This window comes from Lampris incognitus, chromosome 2 (genome assembly GCF_029633865.1).
Source record: "Lampris incognitus isolate fLamInc1 chromosome 2, fLamInc1.hap2, whole genome shotgun sequence".
In the NCBI taxonomy this organism is placed as follows: domain Eukaryota; kingdom Metazoa; phylum Chordata; class Actinopteri; order Lampriformes; family Lampridae; genus Lampris; species Lampris incognitus.
Genome location: NC_079212.1, coordinates 144,945,532 through 144,962,375, shown reverse-complemented (window position 1 = coordinate 144,962,375; position 16,844 = coordinate 144,945,532). Strand labels below are relative to the sequence as shown.

Below are 16,844 nucleotides of genomic sequence, written 5' to 3'. Positions count from 1 at the left end.
GCGACTGCATACAAGTCTCCAGCGGAGATGGTCTAGCTCTCTCGTGCATGAGCTAGCAAACAATGTTTCTCCTGGCTAACCTCATGCGTTGCATAGCATACTAAACTTACATGGAAATCAAAATGCACAACTCATTAATTTTCGTGCCAACAAAAGTACAAACCAAACCAAACAAAAGGACAGACAGCACTGGCATAGCGCACTGAGTGATTGTATAGTTTTAACATAGAAATTCTTGACTCTTGCAATATTCATAACCAAGTTCCTGCATTCAGGATCTCTCCTGTCCTGTGTGTCATGACATCTTTAAAGATCCTGTCATGCTGTCATGTAGCCACAGCTTCTGTAAAGACTGTCTACAGAAATGGTGGCGAGAGAAACTAATACAGGAGTGTCCGCTGTTTGGCTATAGTGAGAGGTGGCTATCCTGAGTTCTTTAAAACATCTATCCAATCTATCAAATAAGTGGGGTTTCACTAATAAACATATCAGTGTTTAACTTGTATGTGTGTAATTACTACTTACTAGGCTATATGCAATATTCTTTCATCCAAAATCACTATTTAAGCATTAATTCGTACACTTTAGAATTAAATTAAAATATCTAGAATTACTTGTAACCCTTAAACACTCTTCCACTTTTAAACAGAAAATACTCTTTTTCTTAATTAACTTAAAATATCAAAAGTAGTCATTCACCACAACTGTGTTATAAAAAAGTAGAAAATATTTACTTAGAAAATATTGTTCCGTGTTTAAATGCTTCGTTTTCAAATATCTTTTGAAATCTCCCAGTCAAATGCATTCACATAAACATTGAAAACATAAGGGCCCAAGAAAAGAAAACAGCCGGCAATAACCTAGCCTACTTTCACCTACCCAGTTCAAATGATGCAGGCCTGAGTGTAGCTTGTGAACGTTGTAGCCTTAAACAAAATGGCTGCTTCACCACGCAGGCAAAAAACAAAATGGCTGCTTCACCACGCAGGCAAAAAAACAAAATGGCTGCTTCACCACGCAATGAAAAACAAAATGGCTGCTTCACCACGCAGGCAAAAAACAAAATGGCTGCTTCACCACGCAAGCAAAAACAAAATGGCTGCTTCGCCACGCAGGCAAAAACAAAATGGCTGCTACACCACGCAGGCAAAAAAAAAACAAAAGAACGGTACCTTTACTCAACGGCGTGTAGCCTCAAATACACAAGGTCCAAGGCGTCGACAGCAGGAGGAGATATGACAAGCAGATTCCCGATGAAGAGAAGATTCACGCAGCTGACGATCTCGGCAAAGTCCACCACTCGGCAACGCTATCCGGCTCCGTCGGGGTCTTTGTTCGCGGTCCGTTTCGCAGTTCCACACAGGCTTTACTAGTCGAGGTCGCTAGCTTGTTAGCGAAGTCCATGCAAAAGCACTAGCCACTAAGTCAGCAGCTAACTTAAACTTCTTTCTGTCTTCTTGTGCGGAGTAGTTCACTCAAAACGGACAGAACCATCACCATTACAGTTTAGTATAAGAGTCCTGGTTGAACACTTTCACTAAAAATGGTGTCCACATTAACATAACATTTCGTGTTTCCCTTTCCAGCAGACAACACGCTTCTCACGTCTTACTCGTTCGTCTCTCTCTCTCCACTCCCTCGTCTCATACACTATCTTCCTGTTTCTCTCCTCCACCCACTTCCTTGCCCTTTGACCTCCAATGTGATTGGCTCATTCACCGGAGTTTCAGAAATAAACTAAATTCACAAAACATTTGTGTACCTCTTTCTTCCTACTCTTACAGGCAATTTTAAAGCATTTTCACATATATTATTACACAACAAATATTCAACATTTTTAAATGCTGTATTCAGTAAAACATGAACATTACCCAATATGCATTCCTCTCACTGAGCAAACTCATAACTTCTTTGCTGGTCAATGAATATAAACATTAAAACCGTAAATTCTATTAATTAAACTATGAAACTATTTATTCAAAATGATATCTCATAATAACGAATCCATTTCAACAGGGTTACACACAGAAAATGGCGGCGGGGTTCAAACATGAAACAAACACGCTGCGGGCCTGTGAGCAGGTGGTGCTGAGCTGTCCTTCCTCGCTAATAAGCCTTTACTGGACTCACAGTCCCGAAGGGCACAAAACGGGTGAGCGGACAACTCCCCGGAACCTCCCACACAAGATGGCTGCTCCAAACTGCGGAGCGAATCCGGGGGGCGGTCCGGGAGACCGTCGACACGGCCGGGACGCCAACCCGTAAATACTACATTATAAGCTCACACGTATTACCGTATATGACACCGTATGCGCGCGTTTGTGTTAGCTAGCAAACGCAACGTGAACTAGCAGTAAGCTATGTTATTAGCTCCGTGCTAAGCCAACGACATTCCGATACTTGGACCAACAAACACACACACGCGGTACAAGTGTACGACACGTCCGTAGTCCCTTACTCACACACACACTTCCTATAGACATTAACGACACACAACATCTAAGTTTCGGCTACCTAAATGTACCTTCTACTGTAGGCAGCCCGTCAGTTTGAGCAGCTCTCTCGTCCACCTCCGCTCCCTCGCGTCTTTTTCTCTTCTCCTCTTTCCCCTCCCCAGCCAATCACATGTCGCGATACCTGCCCACGTGACCTTATCAACCAATAGCCATAAGGGTTGCTGGCGAGCCGTTCACTCAGCGCCATGTTATATTGCTGGGTTCCTGATACCCCTACAAATACTACACCTCCCAGCTATTTTAAACTAGCACTGACATAAAACTGATGACCTCATTTATTAATTTATTTGAATGGCCACACATTTTAACCTCTTGCTTTTTAACTGGTTTCCATGTATTTATAGAGTTATACAATTATTAGGAGGAGTCAGGCTTGGGTTACCCCGGGATTCATATGTATGTTTAGTTTGGAATATGTGTTCTAGTTTTATGTGTTCTATCATTTCTGTATGTGGGGTTTTGTCTGCATTGTGTTGCACTGCTGCGGGCTGGGGAAACCATATTTCCTCTTATTTCATGTACGCAAGTACATGAGACGAAATAACAAAACTGTTCCTGATTCCTGATTCATAGTGAGTTAGAGCCCTGTTAATTTATATCTTAAACTTTTCATGAAAGCTTTTACTGATGTTTGATATTTGTGTTTTATACTCTTTATTAGTACTCTAACTTATTTTTTTATTGTTTTGATTAAGAAATTGCTGTCTTCCCTTTGTTCTTATTTTATTTGTTTTTAGGTTTTTTTCCCCTCTCGGCCAATTACCTCACTCTTCCGAGCCGTCCCGGTCTCTGCTCCACCTCCTCTGCTGATCCGGGGAGGGCTGCAGACTACCACATGGCTCCTCCCATACATGTGGAAAGCTCCGCCCCTCTCGACTCACCAAAAAGGTAAAACCAGGAAACAGGTGTCGTCATTCTTCCTCTCCTCACTGGTGAAGCACACACACACACTGAGAGACAGACGACAAGATTCACCTACAGACCAAACCCCCCACTTCCACTGAGGGAGACAGCCTGTCTGTCCACAGCTACAGGAGGGAATACTGGACCAGGCTGGGACTGACACCTGCTGCTGACTGGACTCACTGGACGGGAATGAACCAAGGAGTGAGGTCTGTACACTGAAATGTTCGAAACTTTGCCGAATAGAATAAGTATTAAGAGCATTTCGGGGTGCAGACCTCACTCGTGTGTTCTATGTTTTGCGATTTCTGTGTTGCACCCTGATATTTTTCCTCTGGATATGAGCACACCTGGTCCTCTTCTGAAGCTTTACAAGAACCACCACTCAAAGTGAAACTAACCTTCAGATCGTTGTAGAGGAGGGAGTGGTACTACAGCTGTCTGGTTTCGTGTTTGACCGGTCTAACAAGTTTAACTTCAGATTCACTCTGAGAGAAAATGGCTTCCCGCCCATCACTTCCAGAAGAGGATCTCTCCTGTCCTCTGTGTCATGACATCTTTAAAGATCCTGTAGTGCTGTCATGTAGCCACAGCTTCTGTAAAGACTGTCTACAGAAATGGTGGCGAGACAAACCATTACGGGAGTGTCCACTTTGTAAGAGAAGATCTTCTAAGAGTGAACCACCTTGTAGTTTGGCGTTAAAGAACCTGTGTGAGACCTTCTTAAAGGACAGCAGTCACAGAGCTGCAGCAGAGTCCGAGACTCTCTGCAGTCTGCATGCTGAGAAACTCAAACTCTTCTGTCTGGACCATCAGCAGCCAATGTGTGTCGTCTGTCTACACTCAAAAATACACACCGACCACAGAATCGGACCCATCGGTGAAGCTGCAGTGGATCACAGGGAGGAACTCCAGAAATCACTGAAGCCCTTACAGGAGAAGTTAAAGGATTTAGATGAAGCTAAAAGAAACTTTGACCAAAAAACAAAACACATTAAGGTCCAGGCCCAGAACACAGAGAGGCAGATCAAAGAGGAGTTTAAGAAACTTCACCAGTTTCTACAAGAGGAAGAAGAAGCAAGGATTACTGCAGTGAGGGAGGAAGAGGAGCAGAAGTGTCAGATGATGAAGGAGAAGATTGAGGCGCTTAACAAAGAGATAGCAGGCCTCTCAGACACAGTTGAAGCCATAGAGAAGGAACTGGGATCTGAAGACATCTCATTCCTGCAGAACTACAAGACTACAGTGAAAAGAGCCCAGAGCACACTGCCAGATGTTCCACAGCTGGTCTCAGGAGCACTGATAGACGTGGCCAAACACCTGGGCAACCTGAGCTTCACAGTCTGGAACAAGATGAAGGAGATAGTCTCCTACACTCCTGTGATTCTGGACCCAAACACTGCTGATCCAATTCTAATCCTGTCTGAGGATCTGACCAGTGTGAGACGTGGAGAGAGACAGCAGCTTCCAGAAAACCCAGAGAGGTTTAACAGGTACTCTGTCCTGGGCTCTGAGGGTTTTAATTCAGGAACTCACTGCTGGGATGTTGAGGTTGGAGAAAGTTCAGGCTGGGCACTGGGTGTGATGGAAGAGTATGTCCAGAGGAAGACAGACGAAAGACGTAGAGCCTGGAGGATATGGTTCTTTTTAGGTAAATACTCAGCAGTATCTCCATCAAGAAAAGACACTGTTCTCACAGTGAGACTGAAGCCTCAGTGGATCAGAGTGAAGCTGGACTGGAACAGAGGAACTCTGTCATTCTCTGATCCTGATACCAACACACGCATACACACCTTCACACACACTTTTACTGAAAGGCTGTTTCCAGTTATAGATCCTTGGGATGCAGACTTTATTAAGGTGTTACCAGGGAAGGTCTTCGTAAAACTGGAACAATAGAAATAGAGATTATGATGGTGAAAACTGACTTGAACTGATGTAACAATTTGTTTGTGAATATATGTGTGTGTGTGTGTGTGTGTGTGTGTGTGTGTGTGTGTGTGTGTGTGTGTGTGTGTATGAAGTATATAAGTATATATTTATAGTATATACATATAAGTATACATTATTATTACTGTATAGGGTAAAATAATCACATGTATACTGCTGTTATTATATGAGTGTATATTGATCCATGTTTCTACAAACTGTTAGTAATTCCTAAAACAATGACCTCGTGTGTTTCCAACCAGTCATTTGGCTGAACTGTGTGTACATGTAGTGTCTTTACACCTCCCACACCAGTCTTCCTCTCTAAAATGATCCGGATCCCAGACTAGTATTCTGACTCAGTCACAGACTAACACCAACATAACTCACCCCGTCCTGTTCACAAATGTGAGGTAGGACTCACCTCCTGCTGCAGGATTTTACTGTAGTCACTCTTGTGGTGGATGTACACACCATTGATTCAAACAAATCCGGTTTCCGACTGATGTGGTTCACGTCTTTACCTCTCCTGGTCTCCAATTTAACTCATAACTTCGGTAATAGTATTGTTTGCTTGGTGATTTTCAACAGTTGTTATAATAAAACAAGATGAAAAAATAAGATGGTGTTATAATCTGGAGGTTTTTTTTGATCATTTCTAAAAAGAAAAATGTACTTAATTAGTGTTGATAATTATCTTGATGGTTTGTTGCCATCACTGTCCACTAGATTAGAGCCTATGCAAGCTATATGATCTGAAAATCTTCAGCTTGGACTGACAGGACAGGTACACTTTATAGTAAGATTTCAGTAACACTGCACACTATAAATACATACTGTGGAGTAGGGTCCGGGGAGCGAGACTAGACAGAAGAGAAACCACCGTACTGGGTTCTGTTAGGACCAGAGAGGGGAGCCACTGTTCTGGACTACCAATTTACAATTTCATTTAGCAGACGCTTTTATCCAAAGTCCCGTACATCCGACAGTAATACAACACAAGCAAGGATCTAGTCAGGAGGCCGCAAGGCAACTAAGTGCCACAAAACTAGGTTCAAGTCCGATAGGACAGAGGTGTCAACAGGCAGTGCACAAACACAATGCAAAGGGTGCAGATGTAATGACCCTCACTCGTGCAGGTGTTCGTGATAGAGATCCAGACCAGGGGTTCCTAACAGTGGCTTTTATTGCCTGCATTCACAAATAAAACAACAATCCATGAGATTTCTGCTGCAACGCGACTGCATACAAGTCTCCAGCGGAGATGGTCTAGCTCTCTCGTGCATGAGCTAGCAAACAATGTTTCTCCTGGCTAACCTCATGCGTTGCATAGCATACTAAACTTACATGGAAATCAAAATGCACAACTCATTAATTTTCGTGCCAACAAAAGTACAAACCAAACCAAACAAAAGGACAGACAGCACTGGCATAGCGCACTGAGTGATTGTATAGTTTTAACATAGAAATTCTTGACTCTTGCAATATTCATAACCAAGTTCCTGCATTCAGGATCTCTCCTGTCCTGTGTGTCATGACATCTTTAAAGATCCTGTCATGCTGTCATGTAGCCACAGCTTCTGTAAAGACTGTCTACAGAAATGGTGGCGAGAGAAACTAATACAGGAGTGTCCACTGTTTGGCTATAGTGAGAGGTGGCTATCCTGAGTTCTTTAAAACATCTATCCAATCAATCAAATAAGTGGGGTTTCACTAATAAACATATCAGTGTTTAACTTGTATGTGTGTAATTACTACTTACTAGGCTATATGCAATATTCTTTCATCCAAAATCACTATTTAAGCATTAATTCGTACACTTTAGAATTAAATTAAAATATCTAGAATTACTTGTAACCCTTAAACACTCTTCCACTTTTAAACAGAAAATACTCTTTTTCTTAATGAACTTAAAATATCAAAAGTAGTCATTCACCACAACTGTGTTATAAAAAAGTATAAAATATTTACTTAGAAAATATTGTTCCGTGTTTAAATGCTTCGTTTTCAAATATCTTTTGAAATCTCCCAGTCAAATGCATTCACATACACATTGAAAACATAAGGGCCCAAGAAAAGAAAACAGCCGGCAATAACCTAGCCTACTTTCACCTACCCAGTTCAAATGATGCAGGCCTGAGTGTAGCTTGTGAACGTTGTAGCCTTAAACAAAATGGCTGCTTCACCACGCAGGCAAAAAACAAAATGGCTGCTTCACCACGCAGGCAAAAAAACAAAATGGCTGCTTCACCGCGCAATGAAAAACAAAATGGCTGCTTCACCACGCAGGCAAAAAACAAAATGGCTGCTTCACCACGCAAGCAAAAACAAAATGGCTGCTTCGCCACGCAGGCAAAAACAAAATGGCTGCTACACCACGCAGGCAAAAAAAAAACAAAAGAACGGTACCTTTACTCAACGGCGTGTAGCCTCAAATACACAAGGTCCAAGGCGGCGACAGCAGGAGGAGATATGACAAGTAGATTCCCGATGAAGAGAAGATTCACGCAGCTGACGATCTCGGCAAAGTCCACCACTCGGCAACGCTATCCGGCTCCGTCGGGGTCTTTGTTCGCGGTCCGTTTCGCAGTTCCACACAGGCTTTACTAGTCGAGGTCGCTAGCTTGTTAGCGAAGTCCATGCAAAAGCACTAGCCACTAAGTCAGCAGCTAACTTAAACTTCTTTCTGTCTTCTTGTGCAGAGTAGTTCACTCAAAACGGACAGAACCATCACCATTACAGTTTAGTATAAGAGTCCTGGTTGAACACTTTCACTAAAAATGGTGTCCACATTAACATAACATTTCGTGTTTCCCTTTCCAGCAGACAACACGCTTCTCACGTCTTACTCGTTCGTCTCTCTCTCCACTCCCTCGTCTCATACACTATCTTCCTGTTTCTCTCCTCCACCCACTTCCTTGTCCTTTGACCTCCAATGTGATTGGCTCATTCACCGGAGTTTCAGAAATAAACTAAATGCACAAAACATTTGTGTACCTCTTTCTTCCTATTCTTACAGGCATTTTTAAAGCATTTTCACATATATTATTACACAACAAATATTCAACATTTTTAGATGCTGTATTCAGTAAAACATGAACATTACCCAATATGCATTTCTCTCACTGAGCAAACTCATAACTTCATTGCTGGTCAATGAATCTTAACATTAAAACCGTAAATTCTATTTATTAAACTATGAAACTATTTATTCAAAATTATATCTCATAATAACGAATCCATTTCAACAGGGTTACACACAGAAAATGGCGGCGGGGTTCAAACATGAAACAAACACGCTGCGGGCCTGTGAGCAGGTGGTGCTGAGCTGTCCTTCCTCGCTAATAAGCCTTTACTGGACTCGCAGTCCCGAAGGGCACAAAACGGGTGAGCGGACAACTCCCCAGAACCTCCCACACAAGATGGCTGCTCCAAACTGCGGAGCGAATTTGGGGGGCGGTCCGGGAGACCGTCGCCACGGCCGGGACGCCAACCCGTAAATACTACATTATAAGCTCACACGTATTACCGTATATGACACCACATGCGCGCATTTGTGTTAGCTAGCAAACGCCAAGTGAACTAGCAGTAAGCTATGTTATTAGCTCCGTGCTAAGCCAACGACATTCCGATACTTGGCCCAACAAACACACACACGCGGTACAAGTGTACGACACGTCCGTAGTCCCTTACTCACACACACACTTCCTATAGACATTAACGACACACAACATCTAAGTTTCGGCTACCTAAATGTACCTTCTACTGTAGGCAGCCCGTCAGTTTGAGCAGCTCTCTCGTCCACCTCCGCTCCCTCGCGTCTTTTTCTCTTCTCCTCTCCTTTCCCCTCCCCAGCCAATCACATGTCGCGATACCTGCCCACGTGACCTTATCAACCAATAGCCATAAGGGTTGCTGGCGAGCCGTTCACTCAGCGCCATGTTATATTGCTGGGTTCCTGATACCCCTACAAATACTACACCTCCCAGCTATTTTAAACTAGCACTGACATAAAACTGATGATCTCATTTATTAATTTATTTGAATGGCCACACATTTTAACCTCTTGCTTTTTAACTGGTTTCCATGTATTTATAGAGTTATACAATTATTAGGAGGAGTCAGGCTTGGGTTACCCCGGGATTCATATACATGTTTAGTTTGGAATATGTGTTCTAGTTTTATGTGTTCTATCATTTCTGTATGTGGGGTTTTGTCTGCATTGTGTTGCACTGCTGCGGGCTGGGGAAACCATATGTCCTCTTATTTCATGTACGCAAGTACATGAGACGAAATAACAAACTGTTCCTGATTCCTGACTCATAGTGAGTTAGAGCCCTGTTAATTTATATCTTAAACTTTTCATGAAAGCTTTTACTGATGTTTGATATTTGTGTTTTATACTCTTTATTTGTACTCTAACTTATTTTTTATTGTTTTGATTAAGAAATTGCTGTCTTCCCTTTTGTTCTTATTTCATGATTTTATTTGTTTTGGGGTTTTTTTTTCCCCTCTCGGCCAATTACCCTCCTCTTCCGAGCCGTCCCGGTCTCTGCTCCACCCCCTCTGCTGATCCGGGGAGGGCTGCAGACTACCTCATGCCTCCTCCCATACATGTGGAGTCGCCAGCCGCTTCTTTTCACCTGACAGTGAAGAGTTTCACCAGGGGGACGTAGCGCGTGGGAGGATCACGCTGTTCCTCCAGGTTCCTCCTCCCGCCCGAACAGGCGCCCCGACCGACCAGAGGAGGCGCTAGTGCAGCGACCAGGACACACAACCACACCCGGCTTCCCACCCACAGACACGGCCAGTTGTGTCTGTAGGGACGCCCGACCAAGCCGGAGGGAACACGGGGATTCGAACCGGCGATTCACGTGTTGGTAGGTAACGGAATAAACCGCCACGCCAAGTAGCGACCGGGACGGCTGTGAAGAGTGGGGTAATTGGCCACATACAATAAGGGAGAAAAAGGGGGAAGGGAACCGGAAGGGAACCCCCCCCAAAAAGAAAGTAGTTCATCATGGCAGGATTCTTGCCCAGTATGATTACACTGAAGGCTGTTATTTTGTTGTTAATACACTATTTTGTTTTTCTCATTCAACGTATTGAGTTATTTTTTTTATTGTATGTTTGTGAACGGAACACAAACTGTCTTGAATATGTTCCTGTCAGTAAACTCAGACAACAAGAGTTTGGAATGGTACTCAGCCCTGGTCTGACAACATCCACTGACTAAAAGCAGAACGGGACCGTTGGTCAACAGACAAATGAATAAAACATCTCGTGTGATTTCATTTAACAGTGTTTTCATTTGTTTGTGTATCTGAGTGACGTCATCACTCCAGTGTGAGAGAACAAAGCTCCGCCCCTCTCGAATCACCAAAAAGTTAAACCAGGAAACAGATGTCGTCATTCTTCCTCTCCTCACTGGTGAAGCACACACACACCGAGAGACAGACGACAAGATTCACATACAGACCAAACCCCCCACTTCCACTGAGGGAGACAGCCTGTCTGTCCACAGCTACAGGAGGGAATACTGGACCAGGCTGGGACTGACACCTGCTGCTGACTGGACTCACTGGACGGGAATGAACCAAGGAGTGAGGTCTGTACACTGGAATGTTCGAAACTTTGCCGAATAAAACAAGTATTAGGAGCATTTCGGGGTGCAGACCTCACTGCTTTGTTCCAAATTTTGCGATTTTTGTGTTGCACCCTGATATTTTTCTCTGGATATGAGCACAGCTGGTCCTCTTCTGAAGCTTTACAAGAACCACAACTCAGAGTGAAAGTGAAAGTAACCTTCAGATCGTTGTACAGGAGGAAGTGGTACTACAGCTGTCTGGGTTCGTGTTTGATTGGTCTAACAAGTTTAACTTCAGATTCACTCTGAGAGAAAATGGCTTCCCGCCCATCACTTCCGGAAGAGGATCTCTCCTGTCGTGTGTGTCATGACATCTTTAAAGATCCTGTCGTGCTGTCATGTAGCCACAGCTTCTGTAAAGACTGTCTACAGAAATGGTGGCGAGACAAACCATTACGGGAGTGTCCACTTTGTAAGAGAAGATCTTCGAAGAGTGAACCACCTTGTAGTTTGGCGTTAAAGAACCTGTGTGAGGCCTTCTTAAAGGACAGCAGTCACAGAGCTGCAGCAGAGTCTGAGACTCTCTGCAGTCTGCATGCTGAGAAACTCAAACTCTTCTGTCTGGACCATCAGCAGCCAGTGTGTCTCGTCTGTCTACACTCAAAAATACACACCAACCACAGAATCAGACCCATCGGTGAAGCTGCAATGGGTCACAGGGAGCAACTCCAGACATCACTGAAGCCCTTACAGGGGAAGTTAAAGGATTTAGATGAAGCTAAAAGAAACTTTGACCAAACAACAAAACGCATTAAGGTCCAGGCCCAGAACACAGAGAGGCAGATTAAAGAGGAGTTTAAGAAACTTCACCAGTTTCTACAAGAGGAAGAGGAAGCAAGGATTACTACAGTGAGGGAGGAAGAGGAGCACAAGTGTCAGATGATGAAGGAGAAGATTGAGGGGCTGAACAGAGAGATAGCAGGCCTCTCAGACACAGTTGAAGCCATAGAGAAGGAACTGGGATCTGAAGACATCTCATTCCTGCAGAACTACAAGGTTACAGTGAAAAGAGCCCAGAGCACACTGCCAGATGTTCCACAGCTGGTCTCAGGAGCACTGATAGACGTGGCCAAACACCTGGGCAACCTGAGCTTCAAAGTCTGGAACAAGATGAAGGAGATAGTCTCCTACACTCCTGTGATTCTGGACCCAAACACTGCTGCTCCACTTCTAATCCTGTCTGAGGACCTGACCAGTGTGAGACGTGGAGAGAGACAGCAGCTTCCAGAAAACCCAGAGAGGTTTAACAGGTACTCTGTCCTGGGCTCTGAGGGTTTTAATTCAGGAACTCACAGCTGGGATGTTGAGGTTGGAGAAAGTTCAGGCTGGGCACTGGGGGCGATGGAAGAGTCTGTCCAGAGGAAGACAGACAAAAGAGGTAGAGCATGGAGGATAAGGTCCTATTTAGGTGAATACTCAGCAGCATCTCCATCAGGATCAGCCACTATTCTCTCAGTGAGAGTGAAGCCTCAGAGGATCAGAGTGAAGCTGGACTGCAACAGAGGAACTCTGTCATTCTCTGATCCTGATACCAACACACACATACACACCTTCACACACACTTTTACTGAAAGGCTGTTTCCAGTTATAGTGAATTGGCATGTAGACTTTATGAAGGTGTTACCAGTGAAGGTCTTTGTAAAACTGGAACAACAGAAATAGAGATTATGATGGTGAAAACTGACTTGAAGTGATGTAACAATTTGTGTGTGTGTGTATATATACACACACACACACACACACACACACACCGGCCACTTTATTAGGCACACCTGTCCAACTGCTCGTTAACGCAAATTTCTAATCAGCCAATCACATGGCAGCAACTCAATGCATTTAGGCATGTAGACATGGTCAAGACGATCTGCTGCAGTTCAAACCGAGCATCAGAATGGGGAAGAAAGGTGATTTAAGTGACTTTGAACGTGGCATGGTTGTTGGTGCCAGACGGGCTGGTCTGAGTATTTCAGAAACTGCTGATCTACTGGGATTTTCACGCACAACCATCTCTAGGGTTTACAGAGAATGGTCCGAAAAAGAGAAAATATCCAGTGAGCGGCAGTTCTGTGGGCGAAAATGCCTTGTTGATGCCAGAGGTCCGAGGAGAATGGCCAGACTGGTTCGAGCTGATAGAAAGGCAACAGTAACTCAAATAACCACTCATTATAACCGAGGTATGCAGAAGAGCATCTCTGAACGCACAACACGTCGAACCTTGAGGCAGATGGGCTACAGCAGCAAAAGACCACACCGGGTGCCACTCCTGTCAGCTAAGAACAGGAAACTGAGGCTACAATTCACACAGGCTCACCAAAATTGGACAATAGAAGATTGGAGAAACGTTGCCTGGTCTGATGAGTCTCGATTTCTGCTGCGACGTTCGGATGGTAGGGTCAGAATTTGGCGTCAACGACATGAAAGCATGGATCCATCCTGACTTGTATCAACGGTTCAGACTGGTGGTGGTGGTGTAATGGTGTGGGGGATATTTTCTTGGCACACTTTGGGCCCCTTAGTACCAACTGAGATTCGTGTCAACGCCACAGCCTACCTGAGTATTGTTGCTGACCATGTCCATCCCTTTATGACCACAGTGTTCCCATCTTCTGATGGCTACTTCCAGCAGGATAACGCGCCATGTCATAAAGCTCGAATCATCTCAGACTGGTTTCTTGAACATGACAATGAGTTCACTGTACTCAAATGGCCTCCACAGTCACCAGATCTCAATCCAACAGAGCACCTTTGGGATGTGGTGGACCGGGAGATTCGCATCATGGATGTGCAGCCGACAAATCTGCAGCAACTGCGTGATGCTATCATGTCAATATGGACCAAACTCTCTGAGGAATGTTTCCAGTACCTTGTTGAATCTATGCCACGAAGGATTAAGGCAGTTCTGAAGGCAAAAGGGGGTCCAACCCGGTACTAGCAAGGTGTACCTAATAAAGTGGCCAGTGAGTGTATATATGTGTCTGTGTGTGTGTAAAGTATATAAGTATATATCTATAGTATATAAGTATACATTATTATTACTGTATAGAGGAAAATAATCACATGTATACTGCTGTTATTATATCAGTGTATATTGATCCATGTTTCTACAAAATGTTAGTAATTCCTAAAACAATGACCTCGTGTGTTTCCAACCAGTCATTTGGCTGAACTGTGTGTACATGTAGTGTCTTTACACCTCCCACACCAGTCTTCCTCTCTAAAATGATACGGATCCCAGACTAGTATTCTGACTCAGTCACAGACTAACACCAACATAACTCACCCCGTCCTGTTCACAAATGTGAGGTAGGACTCACCTCCTGCTGCAGGATTTTACTGTAGTCACTCTTGTGGTGGATGTACACACCATTGATTCAAACAAATCCGGTTTCCGACTGATGTGGTTCACGTCTTTACCTCTCCTCGTCTCCAATTTAACTCATAACTTCGGTAATAGTATTGTTTGCTTGGTGATTTTCAACAGTTGTTATAATAAAACAAGATGAAAAAATAAGATGGTGTTATAATCTGGAGGTTTTTTTTGATCATTTCTAAAAAGAAAAATGTACTTAATTAGTGTTGATAATTATCTTGATGGTTTGTTGCCATCACTGTCCACCAGATTAGAGCCTATGCAAGCTATATGATCTGAAAATCTTCAGCTTGGACTGACAGGACAGGTACACTTTATAGTAAGATTTCAGTAACACTGCACACTATAAATACATACTGTGGAGTAGGGTCCGGGGAGCGAGACTAGACAGAAGAGAAACCACCGTACTGGGTTCTGTTAGGACCAGAGAGGGGAGCCACTGTTCTGGACTACCAATTTACAATTTCATTTAGCAGACGCTTTTATCCAAAGTCCCGTACATCCGACAGTAATACAACACAAGCAAGGATCTAGTCAGGAGGCCGCAAGGCAACTAAGTGCCACAAAACTAGGTTCAAGTCCGATAGGACAGAGGTGTCAACAGGCAGTGCACAAACACAATGCAAAGGGTGCAGATGTAATGACCCTCACTCGTGCAGGTGTTCGTGATAGAGATCCAGACCAGGGGTTCCTAACAGTGGCTTTTATTGCCTGCATTCACAAATAAAACAACAATCCATGAGATTTCTGCTGCAACGCGACTGCATACAAGTCTCAAGCGGAGATGGTCTAGCTCTCTCGTGCATGAGCTAGCAAACAATGTTTCTCCTGGCTAACCTCATGCGTTGCATAGCATACTAAACTTACATGGAAATCAAAATGCACAACTCATTAATTTTCGTGCCAACAAAAGTACAAACCAAACCAAACAAAAGGACAGACAGCACTGGCATAGCGCACTGAGTGATTGTATAGTTTTAACATAGAAATTCTTGACTCTTGCAATATTCATAACCAAGTTCCGGCATTCAGGATCTCTCCTGTCCTGTGTGTCATGACATCTTTAAAGATCCTGTCATGCTGTCATGTAGCCACAGCTTCTGTAAAGACTGTCTACAGAAATGGTGGCGAGAGAAACTAATACAGGAGTGTCCACTGTTTGGCTATAGTGAGAGGTGGCTATCCTGAGTTCTTTAAAACATCTATCCAATCAATCAAATAAGTGGGGTTTCACTAATAAACATATCAGTGTTTAACTTGTATGTGTGTAATTACTACTTACTAGGCTATATGCAATATTCTTTCATCCAAAATCACTATTTAAGCATTAATTCGTACACTTTAGAATTAAATTAAAATATCTAGAATTACTTGTAACCCTTAAACACTCTTCCACTTTTAAACAGAAAATACTCTTTTTCTTAATGAACTTAAAATATCAAAAGTAGTCATTCACCACAACTGTGTTATAAAAAAGTATAAAATATTTACTTAGAAAATATTGTTCCGTGTTTAAATGCTTCGTTTTCAAATATCTTTTGAAATCTCCCAGTCAAATGCATTCACATACACATTGAAAACATAAGGGCCCAAGAAAAGAAAACAGCCGGCAATAAACTAGCCTACTTTGCAGGACACTTCCGCTCATCGGTGTGCTGCGTCTTGCCGCACCTCCCGCATTCGTCTACTTTGTTGGTTGCCGGACTGCCGCCACCATGACGCTGTCCGCCCTTTTTGTTTTGGCGTTCGTCCCGCCATCGGACAACATTGACGTTAGCCAGCAGGGCCTCTGGTTGGTTAGCTTGGAGGCTGAGCTGCTTTGTTATTGCCTCCGCCTGGCGCACTTGTTCAATGACTTTCACCAGAGTAAGGTCCGCTGTGAGCTGGAACTGACGGGAGAGCACCTTATCTTTTATGCCCACTACCAGACGATCTCTGATATGTTCATCCCTCTTGTCCCCAAACTCACAGTGTTCAGACAGCTCATACAATGTCCGGATGTACATCTCCGCTGTCTCTCCTGGCTGCTGGCTACGTTGATAGAAGCACGCCCTCTCATGTATGATGTTACGGCGGGGAATAAAGTAGTCATCGAACTTTTTCAGTACGATATCATAGTCCACTTTATCACCCTCCGCCGCGAAGTCAAACGAGCTGAATATCTTTTCAGCCTCGCTTCCCATTGCATAAATCAGCGAACTCACTTGAATCTCCCCGTCGTCTTTATCCAGCTTTGTCGCGAGCCTGAAGCGCGAAAACCGTTGTCTCCACTCCGGCCATTCAACGGGGCAGTCAAACTTGAATTCACTCGGCGGATTAAACTTCGGCATGACCGCTCGTGTTCCGATACACAGACTATTCTGACACCATGTAATGTCCGTAGACGCCTTGTCTTACTGACATAAGAATAATTCAAGAACGAGCCGACTTCGTAGGTTCTTAACAGTGTAGCTTTTACTAGCGTTCATCCGACATACAA

The 16,844-nt window shown here is 43.7% G+C and overlaps 2 protein-coding genes across 2 annotated transcripts; both read left to right on the top strand.

Moving 5' to 3' along the window:
• The first annotated feature begins 3,917 nt into the window (after positions 1–3,917).
• LOC130107111 (E3 ubiquitin-protein ligase TRIM39-like) lies at positions 3,918–5,318 on the top strand. The gene has a single exon (XM_056273526.1). It carries the CDS (start codon positions 3,918–3,920, stop codon positions 5,316–5,318), a length of 1,401 nt encoding a protein of 466 aa, XP_056129501.1.
• Positions 5,319–10,794: 5,476 nt separating this feature from the next.
• Positions 10,795–12,739, top strand: LOC130106861 (E3 ubiquitin-protein ligase TRIM35-like). The gene has a single exon (XM_056273145.1). The coding sequence runs from the start codon at positions 11,251–11,253 to the stop codon at positions 12,655–12,657; it is 1,407 nt and encodes a 468-aa protein (XP_056129120.1). The 5' UTR covers positions 10,795–11,250; the 3' UTR covers positions 12,658–12,739.
• Positions 12,740–16,844: the final 4,105 nt, after the last annotated feature.

Excerpts from the sequence above, each read along its gene's own strand:
- LOC130107111 (XM_056273526.1), top strand. The coding sequence starts at position 3,918 with ATGGCTTCCCGCCCATCACTTCCAGAAGAGGATCTCTCCTGTCCTCTG.
- LOC130106861 (XM_056273145.1), top strand. The coding sequence starts at position 11,251 with ATGGCTTCCCGCCCATCACTTCCGGAAGAGGATCTCTCCTGTCGTGTG.